Source organism: Ammodytes marinus (genome assembly GCF_949987685.1).
Source record: "Ammodytes marinus genome assembly, chromosome: 8".
NCBI classification, from domain to species: Eukaryota; Metazoa; Chordata; class Actinopteri; order Uranoscopiformes; family Ammodytidae; genus Ammodytes; species Ammodytes marinus.
The window spans coordinates 26,263,889-26,289,671 of NC_137212.1; the positions used below are offsets into that span (position 1 = coordinate 26,263,889).

General features: G+C 41.3%; 1 protein-coding gene across 1 annotated transcript; it reads right to left on the reverse strand.

The window, feature by feature from the left end:
• Window positions 1–4,229: 4,229 nt before the first annotated feature.
• Window positions 4,230–7,885, reverse strand: barhl2 (BarH-like homeobox 2; the record flags this gene model as incomplete). Its single annotated transcript, XM_080032867.1, has 3 exons — window positions 4,230–4,533; window positions 5,774–5,999; window positions 7,315–7,885. 3 exons carry the CDS (start codon window positions 7,883–7,885, stop codon window positions 4,230–4,232), a joined length of 1,101 nt encoding a protein of 366 aa, XP_079888993.1.
• Window positions 7,886–25,783: the final 17,898 nt, after the last annotated feature.

Here is a 25,783-nt window from a genome sequence, read left to right on the forward strand (position 1 = left end):
CACAGTCAAATCCATTTCATCACAATACTGTATGTGCTTAAACGTTGTCAAATCTCCAAACAAGTTTAGTGCTCCTATACTTAAAAGATAAAAACAATACAGTTACATGTTTAACCTTTCCTGTTGCTTAAGTAATGGCTTGAAAATATGGCCCCTTATGCCTCCATGAACAAGTCTATTACTGCATTATAAGTGAAGGTGTTTTAGAATTTACATGAATGGTAAAATTATCACTGATTAATGCTAAAACAAACAGACGGTTTCCCACGTTAAGTGTTCCTTATTCTCTCATTGCTCTTCTAATATCTTCCACCAAACACATTGAAGAGGTTGCAAACAAAGATGTCCATTGCAATTTTGGATGACACCATGGGAGTACAGTAAGTATAGCCTATTCATTTTCCACCGTCGCTTCAAATCTATCTGCACCTCTTATAGCATCAGATTTTGGTTACAGTACATGTATGCTAGCACAAACAACATGCTCCACACTCAGATTTAGCTTTTTATGTGAAGAAGATTGGGGAAAACAAGATGTCGATCATGTATTTTGGACTGTGATCAGACCATAGGCCTACATGAACCTGATGCAAACATCATGCCTACCTAACCCCCACTATGTCCATCTGGGGCCTCATTTTGTATTTAATCATAGTTATTATTTACAACGCGAAAATGTGCTATGCCTTGTAAACACATAGCTGGTCAAACTTAAATTATGCAGAAGAGCTTCAAATTCTCCTGCAGCATGGGAGTCTTAATGAAACTGGACTGCTGCTGTGTGTGTGTGTGTGTGTGTGTGTGTGTGTGTGTGTGTGTGTGTGTGTGTGTGTGTGTGTGTGTGGGGGGGGGGGGGGAGGGGGGGCGGAGGGAGGTAGACAGCAGCTGTTGGTTAATAGTGTACAAGACATAGGCCTTGGAGAAGTTAGCACGAAGAGTATTTTTTTTTTGGGGGGGGGGTTAAATTTGTGTTTAGTGAGTGATGTAGGAGATGTGATAATGAGAGGCCAAGGAGAGCAAGTGTTACCTCATTATTGTAATGAAAAAGATATCCCACCATTACATCAGTTGGGAAGAAAAAAGTGGCAATTAAAGTCCCAACGAGGTTCCTTCAGGCAAGAAGAAGAAAAAGAAAACGACTCTCTAAAGCCCATCTGTTCTGGATAATATGCGCCATGTTAAAAAAAAAAAAAAAAAAAAGTAAGGCCTAATCCTCTTTATTCAAGTCTGCTGCCCTTTTTTCTTCCACCAGTGATTGTGTTTTTCTCTCTTTTTTTCTCATGGATTGCTCATCTCCCATCCCCAAAAAAAAAAACTCCGTTTGGCCTTGGCAGCGAATTCACACTGAGCTGTATGGTCCAAAAATGAATAATAATAACATGATCGAATATGCATGTTTTATCGGGAAAATAATGTAAAAGGATTGCCATATGTTGTGTTATATTTTATCGGTCATAAAAAAAAATGTCATCTCTCATTTGGAGTTTGGTAAAAGGTCCTTTGACTTAATCGAGCATGGATTAAATTGAAATAAATAAATATATATATAATAATAATGTCACATCCGTATACTGCCGTTGGCCCGAGTCCATAACAAATGCAGAAGATGCCAGGAAGCCTCATGCATGCTGCCACTTTAACTCACACTCACCGTGGCCCACTTTAAAGTGACCGAACGCTCTTTTGTTTCGGGCTATACATCTTCGCGAGATCACTTAAAACGAAATCACACAACAATCTGATTACAGCAACGGCCAATACGAGCAGGTAGTATTAGCAGCCTATGAGCAGGCAGCAGCCTATTAATTCAGTGCTGCTGTATATGGCTTAGGCTATTATTAATGAATTGGAGCAGCCCGCGCGCCCCCAACCCTCCCTCCCACCCGCAGAGTGCAATAAATAAATAATGCTGTAGTAGAAGTCATGCATATGAACAACATGCGTCGGCACTATACACTGCTGCAATAATGGGGCATGCAGACGCTGTAGGGTCAATATGGTAGGCTAATATTTTTCAACATAGGCGATATAGGCCAAATATGTTTTCTTCGCAATCGTTTCAGTAATGTGGTGTTGCTCTATTATCCATAACCCCTGTGAGATTGAATGAGAATGGATATCATGTTTAGTGTAATTACTCTGAACGAAAGGCTACTGTATGAAGAGGAGAGCGCCATAATTGCGATGCGTAACACTCGAGCCAATAATAATTGTGGCCCTGGCAATTTGCGTAAATGGGAGAAAAACGCATGTAATGGGTCTATTGTGCGTCCTTACAGGCGCTGTACATGGATGCGATCTGCAGATAGTGAAAGCAGCGGGAATGTCAAGCAAACATGTGTGCAAAGTGTTAAGAAACAGTTCAACTTAAGCGTGCGTTTATACTGGCATAGTGACACTGCTGTCATGTGTTTTTGGCTGCCATAACCGCTTTAATATAGGATATCTATATTTATCTAATTGAATCCCAGATCGAGCTTTTAGAATGCAGCGTTGTTGTAGCCAAGGATCATATAAATGGAATTAAATGATTTGCAACCAAAACGCAAAAGCAGCTTTCACCATGAACACTTTAAAGGGTTATTATTATGTTTTAGAAAAAAGTGAAAAATTAACTAAAATGTTCAACTGGAGGTCTGGATGCCTTCCTCGTGTCTCATATAGAGCAGCGAAGGTCAATGTGTCTGACTGTAATAAGCGATGTGTTCAAAGAGAAGAAACCCAAACAAACGGGCCCCGAGGCGCTAATTCACACCACGCGCCTCCCCCGACACATTCTCCAGGGTGCGCGCGCTCATACGAGGCTAAATCAAAACTAAGTATTTTCATAACATTTCATTTCAGACCGGCATTCTATTGGTTTAGTTTGGCTCCTTCGAGCTGCACTGCAGCGCCTCAGCACAGACTAACACTCAGACGCAATGGGCACTGATGGACCTCAGTTACGCACCGCGCAAGGCTTATCAATACAATTAAGAAAAATAAAACAATAATAAAACTAATCGTTTTTGATGCAAAATTGCAAAAAAAAATAAAGATAAAAAAGCGAAGAGTATTTAAGACACTGAAAATAACCGAATGTGGAATGAGGTCACTAGAGATTGTTTCCTTAAACAAGTTCACTAACGGCTATTGGTTATTGAGAAGGAGCAGATTATCAGCAGGTTTTTTTCTTCTTCATTCTTTCTTGCAGCCTTCTTCTTCTGCTGATCCTGCGCCTGCTCGCTCACGCTGAGAACATTCAGGCTTATTGTCTGCTGCGCTCCAAGGGAACAGCTGCTAAGCTAAGGCCACATTCCCACTATAGCCGAGCCGTCCCAAAGCATTCAGCCCGGGCCCGCCACCAATCAGCTGCTGCTAAGCATCCATACGTATATGCAAACATTATCTGACCTCCAGTCGGTCAACACTAGTATGATACTAAATTAAATATCCTCCCCAATTTAAAGACCATATGCTCAGATGACCGATTATTTACGTTGATCCAGTTATGTCATAAAAATGCTGTCATCCTAAAATTAAACTGGGATTATGTGCGTTAGACGACAGTATAATTTATGGTAAAATGTCAACATAAATATTGATATGGACCAGCGTGTCTGAAATAAGGTTGAATTGAAAATAAAATACACTGAGATATTAACACTATCTTGATAAAGTAGGAGCCACAGAATAGCGATTTTAATTGGGCTATTTTTATAATATAGCTTTATAAAAATGACCCATGAAGAAATAGGTTGATAAGATATAATACCCGGGTTGTAATCAATAATGTTTAATTGATAAATACCCTTTAGATTATTGGCATCTTGTATGACATTTTGCATAAGAAAAATGTATTTAGTTTTTCATAGAAAAGCCTACAATTCAATTAGTATCATTACTTCTTTATTCATTCCGTTCTTCTCCATCTAATAAACTTTATAAGTTTATTTGCTAATGTAAGTGTATTTGTACAAAAGACAAACAAACAAACAATCATGAGACATGAGCTTCAGTCCTCGTGTGTTGTCTCGGGCCCTGGACGGAACAGTCTTTGGGGCCTATATTAAATACCTCCTTTACCTCTGTAAAATGTCTTTAAATGTGTCTCTGTTTCTGAACAAGTCCTGCAATGTGGAGTTCCGATGCAGTTACTCACATCACGTGTTCAACGAACCATGGCTCCATCGTCGTGTTCTTGTCTTATATAGTTCGCGTTACTTTTTCTTGCAGTCTTTTATTTGATTTTATCGCGGGCCGTTCATGACGTTAGACAGGGGGTTTAGTGCGGGCTGCCCCCCCGGCCCTAGGCCATGGATGAGCACCCTGGGGACCAGCGGTCTCTGTAGGCCGGGGTGCGGGGCGGCGGGAGTCCGGTACATGCTGCTATACATGGCTGCGGCCGCCGCGGCTGCCGTCGTGCTGTCCACGGTGCCCAGCAGACTCGGGTGGTAGAAATATGGTGACGGGAACATTCTCTGTAAGGCCGAGTAGTTTCCTGCTTCAGCCAAAAGCTCCAGGCCCACCGCCGTTTGCCTCTTCCACTTCGTCCTGAAATGGATGGATGAAAAAAAATCAGATCAAAATACAAGAAGATGAATTATTGAATCACTAGGCACCAACGCTCTCTCTCTCTCTCGCTAATTCCCCAAACGCCCGCTTAATTGGTATGCAGAGGCCTAATTAATGCAGGCGCCAATTTATGGTGAAGGTTTAATTAGGCAAAGAGAGAGAAACGGAATGTATGGAGAGATCTTTTTTGATGATATGCTTTGGTCTAAATTCATCAAAGCACACTTTTTCTCACACCTGTAAGCTACTATAACACAATAAATAAGATGTATAATTACGTCTTCAAATCAACTTTTGTTTTGAAGAGTTTATAGATGGTATAAAGTGACAGGATTTCAGAGTTCAGCGGGTATAATTGCATTTTTAAATGAAATTTCTTCAGCAGTGTGCATCAACAAATAAAGATCAGAAAAGTGTGACATGTCATGTGACACATGTCCAACATTTAAATACATGCATTAATTAACTGTTGAAATATAATGTAAGCAATTACGCACAAGTGACACAGCGCGTGCAAGCAAGCATAAATTCTCAACAAAAATGTACCTCTTTAGAAAATATGTATTCATTTATTTATTTATTCCTCCAAAAAAGTAAAATTTATTATAAATTTATAAATATAATAAATTTTGACAGGACATGCGCCAGGACAATCATTTTGAGTTTGTCACGATGTAAGGAATTTGTCTCGATATTTTTTCGTCGATAAAATAAGGAAACATTTTTTTCTCTCTCCAACACACGTGCAGGAAAACCGACGGCCTTAGACCGCTAGAACGATTCACAGATTAGAAAAGGCTTTGCCTGTAAGTATGTATGGAGTCACACAACGAGCTGGCACCGAGTAAAGGCCTACATAATATATAACATAATAAAAAGGGTTTATAGTGCTAAAATACAGGCGAGTCAAAGGGAAAAGAGACCTTGTCTGGCTGACAATATTATTCAGCGACTGAAATAAAACTAATATATAAACAATGATAAATGTACATAGAATAAGTTGCGTCCTCAAAGGTTTGTTTTAATCAATAAAAAACGCAAGAACCTCTGTAATATGTTCACATCCTTTTTAAAATAGTGAAACATGCCAGCTGCGTTTAAATTCTGATGACTGATCTCAATCTCCTAAGGACCTTATTTTGTGTTGTTGTTGCTTTGCTTGTGCGAGTGTGTGTGTTCGTTTGAACCTATTTGTAGATACTAATAATTGCTGACCTACCGTCTGTTTTGGTACCAGGTCTTGACTTGTGTGTCGGTCAGGTTGAGCGCGGCGGCCAGGTCCATGCGGTCCTGCACGCTGAGGTATTTCTGTCGCTCGAAGCTCCGCTCCAGCTGGTTGAGTTGGTGGTCGGTGAAGGCGGTGCGCGCTTTGCGGGGCTTTTTGGAGCGCATAGCCGGACTGTCTCGGCTGCTGGAGATCTCACGGTCTCCGTCTTCTTTAGTCCCTAAGCACAGAGCAAACGGTCAGGGCCCATGCAAATATATATACATTTCTTCACTCAGACTGTCCCCACATTTTTTTTTAACTTATTCTCCCTTTCAATACTGAAATCATGACATTACTCCATTGTCTAGCACTCAAAACTTTCACCAACTCGTTCCAGTGATTGGACTCGAGACACGTGTGGCACAAAAGCAAAAATGTAAAAAAAAAAAAAAAAAAGAAAAAAAAAACACACTCGTGTGTATTTGTCACCCCAAGTTTTCTTTTTGCTTCTTTTTCTTTTACGGAAAACGAGAAATCAATATGTCAATCCATCTCTATCTGTAGCTGTTTTTGCAGTGCGCCGTGATCCCCCCTCTAGGAAGAACAATAATCTCTCTAATTGACCCACTAGGGAGGGCCGCGCGCACAGGGAGAATCAGCAGGCTTACATCTGTTTTCTCATCTATTAGACCAATAAAAGGCAGCTATAGACAATGAATCACACAGTCAAACATTGATAGTATTATTTTTAGGCTGTTGTTTATTATTCTTTACAATTAGTATTGTCATTCTTATTGTACTAATTATTCAGGGAGGTGTAGATTTCGGGGCATATGCTGGAGATATCTCCTTCAATATTTACAAGTGGTACATGCTTGGGATTTGATGTAGATTTAAACTTTGCAGCTTGTCATGCTTTAATAAGGTCTCCTTGTCTGATTGATTTGTTGTTTAGATGTACATGATTCCTATGAATAATAAAATGTAATTTAAAAAAACATCCCAAAACACGTGATGTGTTTTGAATATGCATAAAGTTTGGGCCAATATGAGAATAAATATTTGAATACAGAATGCCTTACTGCATTATATATTCCATTATATCTGTGTGACCTGGCATACCTTAATGCTGTCTTTTCCTTTTACAGAAATAGACATTTCCGCCATAAACTGGTGCAGAAAAGGCACCAATTGGCACAAAATAATAATTGAAGTGTTTGACGCTCAAAATTCAATTGAATGTTGGAATGAAACCTATGCCTCTTGTAAGCCTGTCAATTCTAAAATGTTGGTTGCAATTAGATGAATTAGATTTAGCTTGGCTACATTTTGCATCTTTGCAGCCTATAATAATTCAACTCAACTGCACTAAATATTTTTTATACGAACAGCCTAAATCTGAGTGCAGACATTATATTAGTTTATTAGCAGGAACCTTGTTGAAGAACATAACATAACATAACAATAATCTAACAGAGAATAGATGCTAAAATACAATAGAAATATATCTATTGATGTCTATTAAAGTTATGATAATAGTCGCATACTCTTACCGTTGCATTTCATGTCGCTCTGGAGGTCGTCTCTCCTGTCCAACTTGCTTCTGTTTTCGTCTTGCTCCATCTTGGGCCTGAAGCCGTCCGGAGCCGTGGCACTTTCTGCTGCTTTGGGCGAGGACACGCTGGTGCTGTACGGGGCGCAGGCGGCCAGCGGTTTACTGTCGCCCAGAATGTCTTTGATGAGGAAGGAGGAGGTGGCGGACCTCGGGGCGCAGCCAGCCCCGGCGAGCGACGCTAAACTCTGGTTGTTGTGCGGGTGATGGTGGTGCTGGTGGTGGTGGTGATGCTGCTGAAGGCTGTCCGCCACCAGATGCGCATCGGCGGCGTGCTGCGGCTCCATGGTGACCGAGATGGGAGACGAGGGGCCCGTTCCCACAGTGTCTATCTCCGAGGAGCATGACGGAGACGGGCTCCGGGGGAAATCCACCGCGCTCCTGCAGCTGTCGCCCAGCCGAAAGTCTCCGTTCATTAGCGCGGGGTTATTCCCACCACCACAGTTAGTATTAGACGCGCTGCTGGATAAAATAGTGTCTATTCCAAAACTCGAGCCGCTGGATGCTTCCATGTTAAGAGAGGCGGAGAGGAGAAGGAGAAGAAGCCTTCATAACAACAGTGCGGCAGACGATCCCTCGATGCACGTCAGAAGAAATGTAAAGCAAAATTAAGAAGAAACAACAAATTAAAGAAAAAATAGAATAGAGTTGACAATTAAAACGCTTAGAGAAGTAAAATTCCAGTTTTACAGGCGGCTCAGGTAGTAAGTAGCCTTTAGTCCAAAGATGTTACATTCAGGGGGGAAAATGCGTAAAAGCAAAAAGAAGAAGTGCGCGTCTGGGTAAAGTAGTCCGCGTTGCTTTTTGTGTCTTTGGATGTTGAACTTTTGTGGTTTAAAAGTTGAGTTGTATAGAGAGATATAACACCGGGCTGCTGACTCCTCGACATCACCAAGGCTCTCCCCCTTATTGCGGCTAATCGCTCCACTGTTGCTCTACAATGACTTCCTTACAATGACGTCACGGGCCCACGGCGAGCGAGCGAAAGGGGGGAATTAATATTTTCTCCTTTATAATAAACACTCGACGCCTTTTTCTCTCTCTACCCCTCACCCCTCCCCTCCCACCCCTTCACCTTTCTGCGCTGCCATTGGCTGTCAGTCCTGAGCGGCTCCGGTACCTCGCCAATCAGGGAGTTGTTTCTTTATCTTAGACAGTTCAAGCCCCCCAACCATTGAATTGAGTTTAATTCGAGAATAGCTCTTTAAAAAAAAAACAGACTAAAAAGATTTTTCTAAAAAGAAATGCATGTGCTGTTAAGGCTATGCTGTAAACATGTTGATAGGAAACAGGCAGGAAAGACATTGGGACATTTAAAAAATAAAAAATAAATAGGCTACACATTTGAATGACCTTAAGTGAATTACGTCTTAAGTAAATGCCAGTCTCTCCAGCACTATGGTAAAGGATCAACATTAAATAGCTTATTCCTATTCCAGATATCAATTAAGTTTTTTTCATAATCTTTCTTTTTCCACTGATACTTTCAAATCCTATACGCTGTCAGTACCAGTTTGACACAGCTATAAACTCTTGCCTTATTTAAAAAAAAAAAAATCGAATACCAAACTTGATTTTGAGTTTAAAAAAAAAAGTTTATATAGATAAAATACAATTTTAGATATGTACACCGGTCCATGAACACGTCGTTTTGAGCTGCTGCATCTATCTTTAAATGGGATGTAGCTCTATATTCTCAGAGCCTCGAGGTCGTTGGCTTATTTGGTGAAACGAGGAGGAGTGGTGACTGTCATGACAGCGCACATCCTGTTAATAACCATGTCATCTTAATTAGTAAAGTAATTATGAGGTGCTAATGAGCGTTCAAAGGTATATAGTGGAAATGCAGCACTTCTTTCCCCCTGGATTGGAAGGAGATGGAGAGAGAGGGGGAGAGAGAGAGATCAAGAGAGAGAGAGAGAGAGAGAGAGAGAGAGAGGCTGGGTGATGATGTCTGCTCATCTCTCGCACATAAGTGAATGAACGCTGCAGATCGAGAATTTTTCTTTTTTTCTTTTTTTTTTGGCGGACGTGAAATTTCCTTTCAGATGGATTTTTTTCCTCATATTTTTCTCCAAAGCCTGCATGCGCACTTTGTAGCGGAATTTGAGGCAGAATCCTGGAGCCGTGTTTTTTTGTATTAAATATTATTCTTATAGTTGTTTGAGTTGTTGGTCTGCACTGTCCTCGCTCTTCCCCCAGCAGGTGGGTCCTGAGCGCCGTGAAGATGATGAAGATGATGATTATTGATGTGGGACGGATGAAGATTTTGCTTCAGAAATCCGGATGTGTGGTTCGTTCCTATTTATTTGTCCATTTCTTTTGACTGCAAGTTTTCCGGTGACTGTTATTTAAAAAGCGATTCAGCTATTAGTATATGTATTTATTCAATTATTGTGGTATTTACATGCAACGCATTCTCAATAAATATAGGCTGTTATTAGGAAATTAAGAAATGATCTCTGTGATCCTTATTTATAAAATAAAATAAAATCTGTCTGGGTTTACACTTCTTTTTCGTTGATTTCTTTTAAATGCCTCAATATTATATTGATATTGGTTATTGGGCCAGAAAATACAAAATGAAAGCAGTAGACTCTACTAAACAGATTAGATATTTCGATTATTCATATTTTGCCAAAACGATGGAGTGTTAAGTGTGTGTATTTTCTTTCTCTCAAGGCATGCTGCTGTTTCTTGCCAAATTAAATAAGAAATGCATGGGCTTCATTTCAATATAAGACCTTTGATTTAAAAATCCAATAGTCCGTGTCTCTAACATAAAATGAATTAAACTCACGCCATTTATTTTTTAGTTAAATGGTTGAGTGAGTTGACTGGCAGAGAAGCGGGGCTTGTATGTAGCCTATCTATCAATCTAGTAGCGATCCTACAGATCTACACTGTCTCCTCTCAGTCTGTGGAACATGAGGTATGCAATCAGAGTTTGGGCACGAGGCGGCGACAAAGCGAAACTATTGCGTAAAGTCTACTCGAGTCAAGTTCACCAGCGCGCACACACAGACAGATAGGCCTCAGCTGCCCTCAAGTCTAATCAGCCCCAATTACGTTCACATTTCACTTCGACAAACAATTTTTTTTACACTATTATCATGGGCTTAAGATAATTATCAACCAGTCAGCCAGCCAGTGACGAGGCCCGCTCTAAAATAAAGTGACAGACATATAGAAACAAGATTAGAACACAACATGGCACACATATATAAAAAAAGACATGATGATCTCCACAGTGGAAAGCAATTAGAATAGCCTGTGTACACACACACACACACACACACACACACACACACACACACACACACACACACACACACACACACACACACACACACACACACACACACACACACACACACACACACACACACACACACACACACACACACACACACACACACACAGCAGTGATCAGGCCCTTTTTTTCTAAAGCCTTATTCCGCTATACAAATCGCTCCGATCAGATCAAAGCGATGCTTAAACATGTCAGTCAATGTGCTGTGCGGAGAGGCGCGCGGGTTTGCTCATCAACTGCAAAACACAGGAGCAATCAATGGGCTCTTTCTGTGCTTTAGGGCGCCGCAGGAGCTCAATTGAATGCTACCAGTTATAGGCTATATCGTCTTATTGGCCTCAGCTGATGGTCGATGATGATGGGGGCCAGTGTGGAAAAACAGTGGCTGGCACCATATTGATTCTCTGGGCGGCTTTACGTGGAAGCTGTCACTTCACCGCTGGCGACCTTTGGGTTTTGCTTGCACAGTCGCGGCGTTTACAAAGAGAGACACCCCGCATTTAGACTGTCAATCACCGCAGGGGGAAGCGAGCCACGGACAGGCACACACAGAGACGGAGGAGGTTCCAAAATAACTTCACACTCAAAGGACTCATAATAATAATAATAATAATAATAATAATAATAATAATAATAATAATAATAATAATAATAATAATAATAATAATAATAATAATAATAATAATAATAATAATAATAATAATAATAATAATAATAATAATACAATCTGAAATATTTATTTGAACGCTTTTGTTGCTGAAAAAATTACGACCTCTATACATGATAGCTGCATCATGTTCCTGCCTTGATCTAATAGGTCTCGTTTATAAAATTAGCGCCCATACACAAGGATCAACGTCATCAAAAGCTACGATCCAATCAGCAGAGATCAGAGGCTATTTATCGATTTGGTGATTGGTTGTGACAAAAATATATGCACAGAGGGAAAAATATATATCATGTTTGTTTTCCGGTTTTTGGATGGATTTTATTAGTTACTGGCATTACATTTGTAATACTAGCTGTATGGTTTCTTTAATGAAGATTAGTAAAACAATCAATTTAAACATTTGCTTCTGAAATGGTCAGGGGCACATTAAAAGGCTTATCTGCCCATATTTAGGAAGGCAACGGCCTTAATGATCAACGGAACATTTCCCCTCTGTTTTTAACGTGTGATTAAAATAATAAAATCAAGTCACTTGATAAACACATTTAATCTTTTACTCTCAATGTTTTACAGTTACTTTAAAATAATCTTATAGACACATGGTCTATTCTAGACATGGCATTGAGTTTTTCAAATGTGTTGTTTCAATAATTGCATTATGATGAATTGTACTTCTGGTCATGTACAGTATATATATATATATATATATATATATATATATATATATATACACACACACACTATTTATATTAAAATACTTTACAATCACATTTTAACAGTAAAGTTTGAGCAGCAATAATGTATTTCTTTTTTTTTCAGAAACTTGCAAATCCCGGTTGGAATATCTCAAATATAAGAGCCAAATTTGAAGTGACCATTTGTACTTTGAGTAAAGTCAGAAGATCACAGTGGCTATATAATCAAACCTATATCTCTCCCTCTGTTTTGTGGTCAATGTTTAAATTGTGTTAAAAAGCTTAATTAGCTATAGCTCTTTCCTTTGGCCCGTGTGTGCAAGAATGTTTGTACACATGGTCAGTAAATCCTGCATAAGGTTATAACATGTTACATCCTGCTGGTTTATTCACAATCCTAAAAATTAAAATCCTAGAGCCATGTTGCTGCAAATCAGTGTGGTGCAATGAAGACTGCACTTCTAGTTAAGAAAATGCCCCCCCTCTGTGAAATATATTTTCCAAAAACTTCAAGATCAAGTTTAACACCTGGGCAACACAGCGATCTGGTTCAATGTCTCTGGCTGCAGAAAAATATCACACACACACACACACACACACACACACACACACACACACACACACACACACACACACACACACACACACACACACACACACACACACACACACACACACACACACACACACACACACACACACACACACACACACACACACACACACACACACACACACACACACACACACACTTCATCTTTTTCTGTGTGTTTTTCCTGAGAGGTCATGCATGTATGGGGAAGAGGAGAACTGTGGTCAACTTAAAACAAGAGAAGTTAACAGAGAATTAGATAAGTTAACAGAGCATTTAAGCATCCACCATTGTTTCTAACACTGGCACACACTGGTGAAATGATAAGTAGCAATGGTAATATCAGAAATCATATACCGATGATTGATGCCTATGTGTCTGGATTCAATAGATGTATAGCGGCAGCTCCGATAATGATTTATTCGCCCAATGAAATCACAATGGATATCACTGCATATGTGACTTGTGACATTATCTGGTAAAACAAAAGGAACTCGTAACCCTTAAAGGTGCACTATGTAACTTTGGGTGTTTCAGAAAAGTGAACATATTCTGAGGTTTATTCTCACAACTGAATAAACAAATTCTACTCACAGGAAAATGATATATCTGGAACACTGTTTGAAGTTATAAAGCTAACTGAAAAGTTACTGTTTGACTGTTGTTGTTAACAGCAGCAGGGTCCGCAGTGTGGTTTACAAACATATTCTAGTGTTATGTTTGGTGCCAAGGGATTCAGAATAATTAGTTTTGATTTATGATGATAGAATTATTCAATACTAAGAGTTATATGAAGAGGAACAAAAAGGGTTTTTTGATGTATTTTCTATCGGTTTCAATTGTGAGTAGGACTATTGCCATGTTTAGAAGTGCCCGGATCTGCTTTATTAACAGTTAATAAGCTGTAAATGGAATACACACACACACACACACACACACACACACACACACACTATCAGGTTATGCCTGGTTTCTCCGGGGTTTTCTTTTAGCAATGTGTAATGGCCTTTTCTAATTTTTAGATGGAGTTTGGTCATACAAAAAAAAAAAAAATCATAAAAAAAATTACTGTAAATACAATAAATAGACATCACCACTGTAATAGCTTAGTAGGCATACCAGTTACTTCATAAGTCAGATTTCAAAATCATGCATTTGAATAAAGCCTATAACATCAGTTTATAGGACTGCATTTGTGTTATATTATGTTCTAATCATTAGTTTGTTCATAAGAGTAAAATGAAAATGTACACAACTTCTCACACCAATGACTCTCCTTTATAAGTATGTAAGTGATCGTATTACACATGCACGATAACAAACCTTTCTCCTCTGGCAAATAGAGAGCATTTTCCATATGGGCGATTAAGATGATGAGATGATGGGGAGGAATCAAATCTCAATGCAAGAGAGAATCCCATCCCCGGGAGCTTTGGAGAATGAAAAGGTTGCAGCGTGAGAGCGTTCTGACATTTAAAGGATGGACACATTGTAACGTTATTACCAACCTCTAAACGTCATTCCCCCACTCATGCGCTAATGAAACATTTGACATTCAAGTTCAATTTGAAGTGCAGGTTTCTAGTATTACTCTACTACACCTAAACAATTCACAATATGATGAAATACAATCTATTCATTAAGGGGGGTTAGCACACTGGGAGGAGGGGGGAGGGGGGGTTAACATTTGCATAGTCTGCTATAAAAAATAAAATAGACCTATACAATAATATATGTGTATTTTAATAAAGTGTCAAACAAAGCTATTTGGGGCGAGAGACAATTAAATATCCAGGGAGAGCCACGCCAACACTGTAAAAAGGAGTTTTTCCTTGAGGTACATGATCGGAAATACTCAGCGAGTGCAGGGGAGGGGGGAACACACTGATTCGAGTGTGTGTTCTCAAAAACACACAGACACGGCCCTGACAAGGTTGTTATAACAGTGGTGAAAGGGGTTTATACAATCACTTAATTACCAGAGCTGTCAGTCAGACGGGGCTTGGCTGCTGGCTGGCTGCGTTCCATGGCTGCGAGCGGCGTCTTCCACTAGCGAGCCCCTTCTCCACCCAATGTTGATTGATACATGCTGATGGCACCGCAACACAATACATTACAACTACCGTCTCCTGATGTGTGATTCCCCCACGACCAACATTCACGCTTCACCAAGGTAATCGCAAGGGGGGGTGGGGGGGTCAGGAGGGGAGGGGGGGGGGGGGTGGTCAGTGCCATTTCAGATTACCTGAAGTCCAAAGGCAAAAAAAAAAGAGTGTGAAACAATGCATAGAGAGTGTATGGACCAGGAGAAAAAAAAAGACGGAGGAGGGGATGGATTTGGAGATGGACATTATACCAATAGCCGAGGTTAGTTTGTGTGCACAAACCGTGCTATGTAATTTTTTTTCCTTTTCTTTATCCACTCAGTCAGTCAGTCACTCACTCAGTCACTCCCCCAGTACCAGAAACAGAAGCACATACTGTAACAAGCTTGACGGTGTCCAACTACATGGGCTAATAAAAAATCCCAAACAATCATGGGTGTCATTAAGTTGATTGGCGTAACCATTGTCAAGCTGTTAATAGGAGGCTAAATGGGGAGGAGTGGTCTCTCAGTCACAAGAGTCTGCCCTTAACTGATAATAATAGCCATTTCAGTGTCTGAAATCGGCCTAAAATAAATCAACAATCCGGCCGCAGTGGTGTATAGGCAGAAAGAGTATTTTGGGTTGGGCTGCAATACTTAAGTGAACGGGCCTTCGACTTTTGAAAAAAACTATATTTTAAAGAACTTTGTTTCAACCAATGTTGTGGTGGTAACGTTACATTGTCTGCAAATGTTTTATTTTTAATTTTTTTTCATCAAACCTGGCCAGGTGAACCAGTGTAGGTTGGACCATTGTCATCCCTATAAGACTATTACTGGATACGCCCAATTTATGTTCAGGATTTATTTTGGTCAATACGTCAATCTACCTTTTTCTCCTTACATATACAGTATTTGAAAAAAATATGCTCACTATATCAGTGGATCTATGGAAACTGAGGCAAAAAAAGCGCCCAACTCACAAGTGGAATCCTCCATATGTTTTCAGATGCACTGTTATGGAAACATTCATATTGATGGTTGCAAAGCATTAGGCATCATTAAGCGTTCTCCCTGGTCTCACACACACGAGTACAGCATAAGGAGAACTGGGCGTAGAAATGGTACATGTGTGCCACACAAATTAACCCATTCTTTAATCCCTGACAGCTCTCTCTCTCTCTTTCCCTTCACAGTGTAAAAAAACAACAAAAAAAAGACCATGCCGAAAAAACACAAACATACAAAGTCAAATGTGAATCAAGCGAGTAAACAATGTACGTATGGTATCTGTGTGTGAAGGGGCCGTCTCATTCTGCTTGTAGTTCTGTAGTGAGGCAGGCAAAGTGGAGGCGTGATGTCACTAATGAACCCTGCAAAATACGGCATGTGAATAATGAAACACAACATTGCATTTTGCAACAGAAAGAATAAAAAGGTGAAATGAGCGGTGAGCGAGGGAGGGAGAGAGGGAGGGAGGGAGGAAAAGAGTGAAAGAAAGCAAAGCAATGATTAAATGATCAAAAGCTTGGCAGAGCGGAGTCTCCGTGTCACTGCGAGGCGAGGCGCACTCATCTACCCACAAGTGAAAGTTAGGTTTCAAGCACAGTGTAATTATAGCTGGGGATGTCAGTTTGACATTAATGCAGCCAGCAGAAATTCCCTAATTGGCCTCAAGAGGAGAAAGTGAACCAGAAAATATATTAACATTTTAAAAAAGCATATTTTGCCTAATCCGTTCACTTTCCAACAATATTTGAAGACCGAAGATGCCCCGAGGCATGAGAATTTAAATGAGCAATTTTGTTTTTGAAGGAAACGGCCAATGAGACAGAAAATAGACTAAAGGGAAATCATTAGTGTATGAGGGATCCTGACAGGCTCGCCTTGCTGACTGGCTGGCCTGTCACTAGGAGTCTGTGTTCTTGGGGCTCGGCGCTATGAGCTAAGCTGATAACATGAAAAGAGCCATAAACGTGCAGCCAGAAGTCAAAGCCTATTATCTGGAAATTCAAATGCGGGAGTAAGGATGAGAGGGAGGAAAAAATGTTGTGTGTGTGTGTGTGTGTGTGGGGGGGGGGGGGGGGGGGGGGGTGGCTCTCTTCAATCTCCTGTAGGGTAAAGAACTGGCCAGATCTAGAGATCTTGTAATAGGCCCCTGTTAGAATCCAGGAAACACTGCATAACATCGCTAAAAAAAAAAAAAAACAGGAGATACATGGCAACGAGGAAGAAAAAAAACATGGCTGGGCAACAAAGTGTTTAAAGTCAGGAAGAAGTGATGCGAAGATGTCACACGTAGGCACTGCCTGATGTGCTATGAGCATATACGTATAGAGGGGAAACACACAGCTAAGTGCAGTCAGGAGACATTAGCCCAGTCCCCTGTTTGACGGAGCAGAGCTGAGGCAAAGCATTGGCCCCTGGGCGTAGGGACTGCAGGGCACAAACTGCACAAGAGCCTTGTCCTTTTCAAACAGAACACAGAGAGGGAATGGCCAGGGGGGGAAGCTAGAGCCCAGGCCTCAGCCAATAAGGGGGCCAGGTTTATTTCCTCCAGCAATGAAAGAGGGGGAAAAAAAGAGGAATGATTGAGAAGACAAGAGGAAAGTGAGAACAACAACAGATCTCAGAACAGGCTTTTTAGCGCAACAACAAAGGGCAATGTTATATTGCAGACTGCTTTACAGTTGGGCTGGTCAGAAGATGTTTTATTCTGGCTCCCACCGCTTTATTCCGCTCACAATCACACAAGGTATAAGGGATTTGAAGTATTTTTTTCCTCTATTAGGCCTGTTACCCTGAACACAGCAATCTAATCAGGCCCCTTTGATAAACACTTGACACAAAGCAGTGGGCTTCTGTCTCGGCTGCCTATACAGCCCAGGGCAAGAGATTGAGACTGACAAATTTTTCATCCACAATTTTCTCTATTTTAACTCCACCTGTCAAACAGCATGCCAGTCAGTGTGACACAAAGATGGAGAGGGGGAATCAAAGCCCTCTCTCTCATCTTAAAGGAACACAGACGTGCAGAGGGCGGCAAGTTTTAGCGCTAGCGTTACAGCTAGCACGCTGCAGACAACCAGCCAATCGGGATCAGTTGCCAAAAAATCACATTGTACTGATGTAATGTATAGAGCTCAACAGTGATCACCCCAGCTTTTCAGCAGCTCTGGTTCCGGAGGTAAATGTCCCCCCATTCAAAACCGTCATTGACATTTCACCAATGCATTATATGAATAGTTTTTTAGTCGTGGAACCAAGCCAACCAGCTACCTAAATACTTGTGACTGTAAAATAATTATTCTGAACAATTCCCTTAGCTTTTCCCAATAAACAATAGTTTAGCACCCTCCTTTCAGAATGTACACGGACCTTCTTAAAACATTCTTCATGTACAGCAGGGGTCCCCAAACTACGGCCCGCGGGCCGCTTTTTATTGGCCCGCGGCCGATTTTAAAAGGATAATGTAATTTTTTTTTTTTTTTTTTTTTTTATATTTTTTTTTTTTTTTTTTTTTTGCATTTCTTAGTTAACCCACTAGTGCAGGGGTGTCAAACACTGATTGATTGGCCCGTGGCACATTTTAAAAATATAATGTAATATGGCGCTTTTAAATAATTTAAATGCACTCATTATATTACAGACAAATATGTCCCATAAAAGAAAATGAGCAACAAGCCCATCCCAGAGGACCCTGCATAATATTTTATTTTAAATTAATATTATTATGGAAAATCTATGCGTCCTTCTCCAATAGCTTCTAATTCATCTGACACAGTGTCTCCATTTTTTTTTCATACAAAATTCTTCAGATTTAGCCTCTTAATTTCCCTCTCAAAGTGCACCAAATTCATGCATTTCGCTTTAAAAACTTTAAAAAATCTCCCGGGGGGGCATACCCCCGGACCCCCCTAGGAGGGTCGGGACCTCGGCTGGATACTATTTTCACCCTGCTGGACATTGGACGCAAAGGCAGAAAATACTGGGTGTATCATTGCCATATAAACAAGAGGGGGAATGTGTCTGTTTAATGTGCAAGGAAAGTGTTGCCGTGAAGAAGGATTACAATTTACGAAGACACTATGAAACTAAACATCAGAGCAGCTACATGTCCTGATAAATGTGTTATTTTTGCAAAGTGGCCCGGCCCTTCGTAGATTTTTCTGTATGTGGCCCTCAGTGAAAAAAGTTTGGGGACCCCTGATGTACAGTATTATCTGCTGAAGCATAATACCATGGTTTCACACTCGGTTAAGCCGGCGGTAAGTCTGCCTTTGGATGGTTGTTGAGACATTATGGCTAATAATCAAATTCATTTGGGGAAAAAAAAAATGAATGGGATTTTGAATTAGGAATGAACATAAAACGGAGACACAATGTTAATCAGCCAATCAACAGCTATGGCTCACACTGTATTCACTGGGAGCACAAGAAGGAGAACACACACCCTCATCTCCTTGAGCAAAACGTCCAAAAAAAAAAAGACATCCCAAGATACTGGACCTATACTCTGCTACCAGCTCCAGCTCTCAACAGTCATTTGCAACACACAATCTAACTAGAGGAAACTACAAACTTACAAAGCATTTGACCCTGCAGCACACAGTGTGGAGCGGGCCCTCTTCTCCTCCAATAGAAACATGAGGCTCAGGTCACTGGGGCTCAACACCTTCTGTAATACCCAGCCTACAGCCAGCCTCAGAATGGGGCAAACATCTGGGGGATTCAACCATGGCCTGGGAGCTTTGTAGACCCGCAGCAGCTAGCTAGTATCGCCCCCCCAGGAGACTGTTGAGGGAAATGTGAGCCATACAATAACACCAGGCTAGCCGAAGCCAATCTCAATGCAAGACGTGATTATCTAACTCATTAACTCCCATAATTGAAGGTGAACGGCGCTAGTTAACCGGCCTGTCATATAGAGGCTTTTACTCTTACAGTAACTGCCTCACTAACATAACACATACAGTACAGCACTCCAGAAGCATCAATGCTAAAGTAATAAAAGATATACGACCTCTGGCTATATAGCTATGTGGCCTTCAAATCTAAATCCCTTACTGACCAGCAGAATAATCATATACCTCCTTTAAAACATCCTTCCTTGCATACCAAATACATTCCGCAAACGAAACAAGCGGCCATCTTCTCCCCGTGAAGCTTTTGATTCCTTTCAATCAGTTTCAAGGACTGTAGACACAATGGGGCCGGTCCAATGTGATCCAGAAATCTACCTCTGCTCAATTAAGGAGGCGGCCCTCCCGTGGCCCTGAGACAGAGAGAGAAGCTAGAATTAGAAGAGGGCCCAGTTCGTTAACTCTCAGACTTTATTGATGATCCGACGCTGACACCTCCCCTCACGTTAACATTAGAATTTTTTTCAACCCCCTGAGCTGGAGGAGTTTGTGTCAAGAGAGGCCGAGTGTGTGTTTGTGTGTGCGTGTGTGTGTGTGTATAGGTGTGCATATGATTGTGCACGTGTGTGTGTGTAGGTGTGTGTGTGCATATGATTGTGCGTGTGCGTGTGTGTGTGTGTGTGTGTGTGTGTGTGTGTGTGTGTGTGTGTGTGTGTGTGTGTGTGTGTGAGAGAGAGAGAGAGCTCCTGGTGCTGGTCCACCTGATGGGAACAGGAGAGGCGGCTGTTCTCCCTGCTCATCAATACAGCAGGGCTCTTTTGTCAGTAATTTGCAATAAGTGTCCGCGCCACATCTTAAGGGAACCCCTGGAAATCATTACTACTGGCTGAGGCCCGACTAGCGCTACTAATTGGATGCGTTGGGGCCTTATCAAGTGAGCTTTTTCTCCCAGACCTTTGACAGATACCAATTCGAAAAAATCATTGTTCAGTTGTCAATTTAAGAGACCGTTAAAAGAGCTTATTTTAATTTTAATTGGAACTTCCTTTCCCTGCCTTCACAGTGTGCCGCGAGGATTACAAATGAGCTTGGGGCGTGTGTGTGTGTGTGTGTGTGTGTGTGTGTGTGTGTGTGTGTGTGTGTGTGTGTGTGTGTGTGTGTGTGTGTGTGTGTGTGTGTGTGTGTGTGTGTGTGTGTGTGTGTGAAAACGATACGCAGGTCAAATTGATGGGCTAACACAGGTTCTGACCAGTGTACGAATGAGAGACAGCATGCATACACATTTAGTTTACAAGAATCCCCCCAAGCTGCCCTGGGACTTCATCATCAACATCAAATAAGTCGGTGTCTGTAGCCAGCAAAGCTCCCAATTAAGCAGAAAAAAACGCTATCCGCTTAAAGATGTTTGTAAGGGGGGGGCGAGTGTGCTGGGACCATCATCGATCAACCCCCCCGGTAAACTGACCGGCTCATACCGGCTGCCCTAACATATTTATGTGCTGCAGCCCCTCTCAATGACCCTGAACTCAAGGCACTCGGCTTGGCTTTAATAAGGCCTGGGAAAGGCTCAGGCCTGGCTATATGTATGTATGCAGCTGCACAGGGGGAATGGCTGCGAAAAGCTAACACGCGTTAACGGCCGAATAGTGGACCAGAGTGAGGCACTGACATGCACGGCCACCCAGGAGCATATAAGGCGCAGGGGCTGAGGGCAAAATGGACCAGGCCCAACCAATACAATGTTTTGACACCACTGATGGTTCGATAAGGAGCCGGTGATCCCTTTTTATTGAGGTGAGACACTGCAGGAAGAAACTTTTTTTTGTTATTGTCTGTACCACATCTTCTTTCATAGTATAAATAAAAGACACAACATATATTAGGTATATGTATATCATGTATATTTCTCATATACAACCATCTTTAACAGACATTATATCAACTCTTCAATTCTCTGAACCAAAAATCTTGTCCTCTAAAGCCCTTAACATCAACTAAACGTCCATTTAATCATGCTTAGCACTATTCTAAAGGTTATTATGACAGATGGATTTGTTCATACGTTGTTAAATCATACATTTTGTTCTCAAAAACATACTGAAATGCATTTCTAAAGACCTGCACATAGTATTTCTGGATTTAAAAAAAAAAAAAAAAAGGCTGTCTCAAAAATCTGTCAAGTCAAGTGAAACTCTTGGACCGAAATATGTTGTCAATGTAATAAAGAATTTAACTCTGGCTTTATCAAACATATCAATTTTTTTTTTTTTACAGAGATGCAAATGTAGATATAATTATTAGGATATTACCACATTTACATATGTATTCAAACATTTCTATAGTAAATGTAATAATAAGGATAAGTGTTTCAGTAAGTAATCAACTGGCAAAGTTTCATGATGATATCTAGGATTTAGAAATGTTACCCTATTCACCTGCACAGTGGTGCCCTGCTCTGAGTGAAGCCAAGTCTGCGATCATCCCAACGTAACTGCTATGTGTATGTTTGACAAAAAGCGTGTTTCTTTTCCTCTTCTTCTCTTTTTTTAAGCAAATAGAGCTGTCATGTGATAATAAAGCTGGCATTAATGTTAATTCTACCATCCAGTATTTGTAGCATTAGCGGATTAGAGCAGGAGAGCATTGCTGTTCAGAGGCTAATAAGTGTCTAATTAAGGACTAGACGGAAGGGAAATTGCCGTGCAATAAAAGAGACTCTCTCTCTCTCTCTCTCTCTCCCTCTCTCTCTCTCTCTCTCTCACAGCCATGTCTCTGGGAGCCGGAGTTGTGTTTGCCGGCTGTTTTTCTCCCCGCTGTCAGAAAGGATTTGAGGCGAGGAGCCATGTAAGCATGCGTTAGGAGGGGATTCATTTGACCTCATTATACATCAATAAAGAAAAGGAAGCCGCTTTACTAAATATCACCATGCTGCCCCGCACTTCACGTCAGATCATGCAGCAAGCAGTAGTAGTGTGCTAAAAAAGATGGTTCCAGCAATGTCTGGTGAGCAGAGAGAGGGTGTGTGTGTGTGTGTGTGTGTGTGTGTGTGTGTGTGTGTGTGTGTGTGTGTGTGTGTGGGGGGGGGGGGGGGGGGTTGAATCCTGAATAGCCAGGAGGGATTCTGACAAGCACAGAAGAAGAAAAAAGAGATGCGCTAAGCCCCTGTTTAAGAGCAGAGCAACCGAAAGAAAAAAAAAGATTTATGCTTTTAATTAATGGCAATTAAAGCGTGCCTGTGGGGCTGGCCTTTGGCAATTGTTCTCAGTAAAAAAAAAAAAAAAGAGAGAAAAAGGAGGCCGAGCTGGTGACAAGCATTTGAATCCACTAAGTTCCACCAGGGGAGCTGACACTGCAAGGCATCAAGCCTAAACTAAATCAATAAAAGAATTAAACTTTTATAAATCGCAGTTTTGACAAGCATCTAAAAAAGCTTTGATATTAAGAATCCCCTCCCGAGGTGACGCAAACACGGAGAGGCACACTTAGAGATTCAAACAATCAAAGGCTTTTCTCGTTAGCGCTAGTGTGCTGTCAGATGCTGCGCTGCTATTAATTACGACAAATTAATGTGACTCTCCCCAACCTCTGCTGATTGGAATGATAATCAAGCTGGGCTCTGCACGGTGAACATATGCAACCCTGCCAAATGTGATAAGTACGCAGAGCAACAACACGTTCCTCTATGGATGTGTTTACAAGCCGCCTAAAAATGCTTGTTGCTTATTTTTATCCTGCAGCCACACACACACACACACACACACACACACACACACACACACACACACACGGTAGGCAATCCCACTACCGCTTTGCTAATTTGCAATGCAATGTATGCACATAATGAGTTTGGATTTTATTCAATGTACCAACCATACATCAGCAGCCAAAGACATGAACAGACTTCAAGGCATGCCGATTCCATTTACAACACATTTGTGAGGGGACAAAAAAAAAAAAAAAAGTAGCAGCTAAACTGAGCAATATGTGTTCAGACAAAAGTAGGCGTGACACTGTCTTGAAGAATGAGAAAAGAAGAAAAGAAGGAAAAAAGGAGGGGGAGGGAAGGAGGGAGGGAGGGAGTGTACAAAGATGGCATGGCAGCTCTAACGTCCTGTCACTTAAATCACTGTTCAACATCTGCACATCACAAATCCAGAAACGCATCTAGCATCGCAGTGACATAACGCTCCCAACACGCCCCGGCAGCCAGCAGTCTAAATGAGACTGAAAGCAGTAATTACTGTACGGCCCCCCGCGCTAAATTGTTTACCATGAGACCCGATATCCAGCTCTGCTAGTTGCTGCTTACTCACCCAATTGTATCCCTCCCCTACTAATATCCACATCTTTGGTGGCGTTTTCACAGCAGCCATCGCTTGTAGTTAGTCTAATTTGTTCAGCTGGTTATGTATTATTCATTATTATTCAATGTGCATTTTCAGAGAGTGATTTGCAAGTTCTATCAGTATACTTAAGTTTACATACATAATACAAAATGGGAAAAATCTTCATGGTTTCCCTAACAAGACACACAATCGCTCGAAGGGAAATCCATTTTGCAAAAAAGTTGGCAATGTAAATTTAATGGCACAGATAAATGGATATACTCGTGCCTTGTGAACGTTAATATGTGGAAATTATTTTAATAACTAACTGCAGACATGCAAGAATTGCCCAGCAAAGCATTTTGAAAGGGAGAGAGAGACACACACACACACACACTCACACTCACACACGCAAACACACACACACAAACACACACACAGTGAGGTAAGGAACTACTGTTATTGAAAATATCTTCATTCTCCTTATTGGCAGGTGAGTGCTGTCAGCTATAGGCCCCAGCTGGCCTGCAGGTGTGTTGGCCCTTGTTGACGGTGCTGTTAAGCCCAGCCTACATGATCTCATTCCCTTAATAAATGTTGTCACAGTTTCCACCTGGTTTTGGCTTGACCCCCTCACCCTTCCAGATCCCCCCCCCCCCCCCACAGAGACCAGGCAGCACAGTATATTAGCTACTGTTGGTGTGTAAGGGGCGGGGGTGGGGGGGAATTGCAGCGATTTGACTAAAAACGGGAGCTGTCAAGAGGAAGATAACCTCTCCTCTTTTCCCATCTCTGGAGGGACAGGAGAACTTGAAAAAGGGATGGCTCCACTTTCAGACTCATTTCTATGCAATTCTCACTGTCTTGATCTCGAGTTAAAAGAAGACAACGTCGACACTCTTTAAGAGCACGCTCGCTTTCCTTTATGCATAATACGCCCCTCAAATTCAGGTCATCTGTTGTATTTTTAATTTTTTTTAAAAAGTATTCCACCTTTATGAAGAAATATGCAAAAAGTACAGGCGTGAGGATGTGACGCCCCCGTGCTCTCTAACATTACCTATTCTCATTGTCATAGAAGTGTTTTTAACAACCGGGAAATGTGCCGCGATGCAAATTAACGTTACAATGTGACGTGAGGAACATATGGAACATGTGTAACTATATAGAGATGCCGTGCAATTAGTAATAAAAGAATGTATCACATTATCAGTAACCTCCCCGCTCTGCTTTTAATGCTTGGCATTTATATGCAGTTAGACCTCATTATGATAATTTGATATTTCTGACTGGATGGCTAGAGGCAGGATTATAAGAGAAGTCTGTTTTAGAATGTTAATGTCTGCCTTTGAAACTAATGCATGTATTTATTGATTTTTCACCCCCTAAATCTATCCTTCTTAAGTTGTCATGGTTTAGTTGGCAGTAGGGGAGGGTGGGGTGGGGGGAGCCAGCGAGTGTCTTTTTTTTTTAAAAAAAGTGGTCAGGGCCCCCGAACCCGAGGAATGCGATGCAAGCGCTGCGCAATCATTAAGAGTGAATCCCCTCACAATGGTGTGTGTTACGCCTTCTCCTCTTACCTTCCAATGTGACATCTCTCACAGATGTAGCATTAAGCCAGGAGACGTAAGCAGAGGCAGGAGCGCTGGGAGGAGGAGGAGGAGAGAATGGAGAGAGAGAGACAGATTAATGCCTGGCTGCTACTTGAGTGTATCAGGACAAGGATTACCGCGCGGTAACAGCTGCGCCCCGTGTGAGTCCCCTGACTGAGAAGAATTACAAGTATTATCACCTACATCATTAAAGAAGGCTTCATGGACGTGGAATGGCTTCAATCAATTCATCCCCCCCCCCCCTCTAGATAACA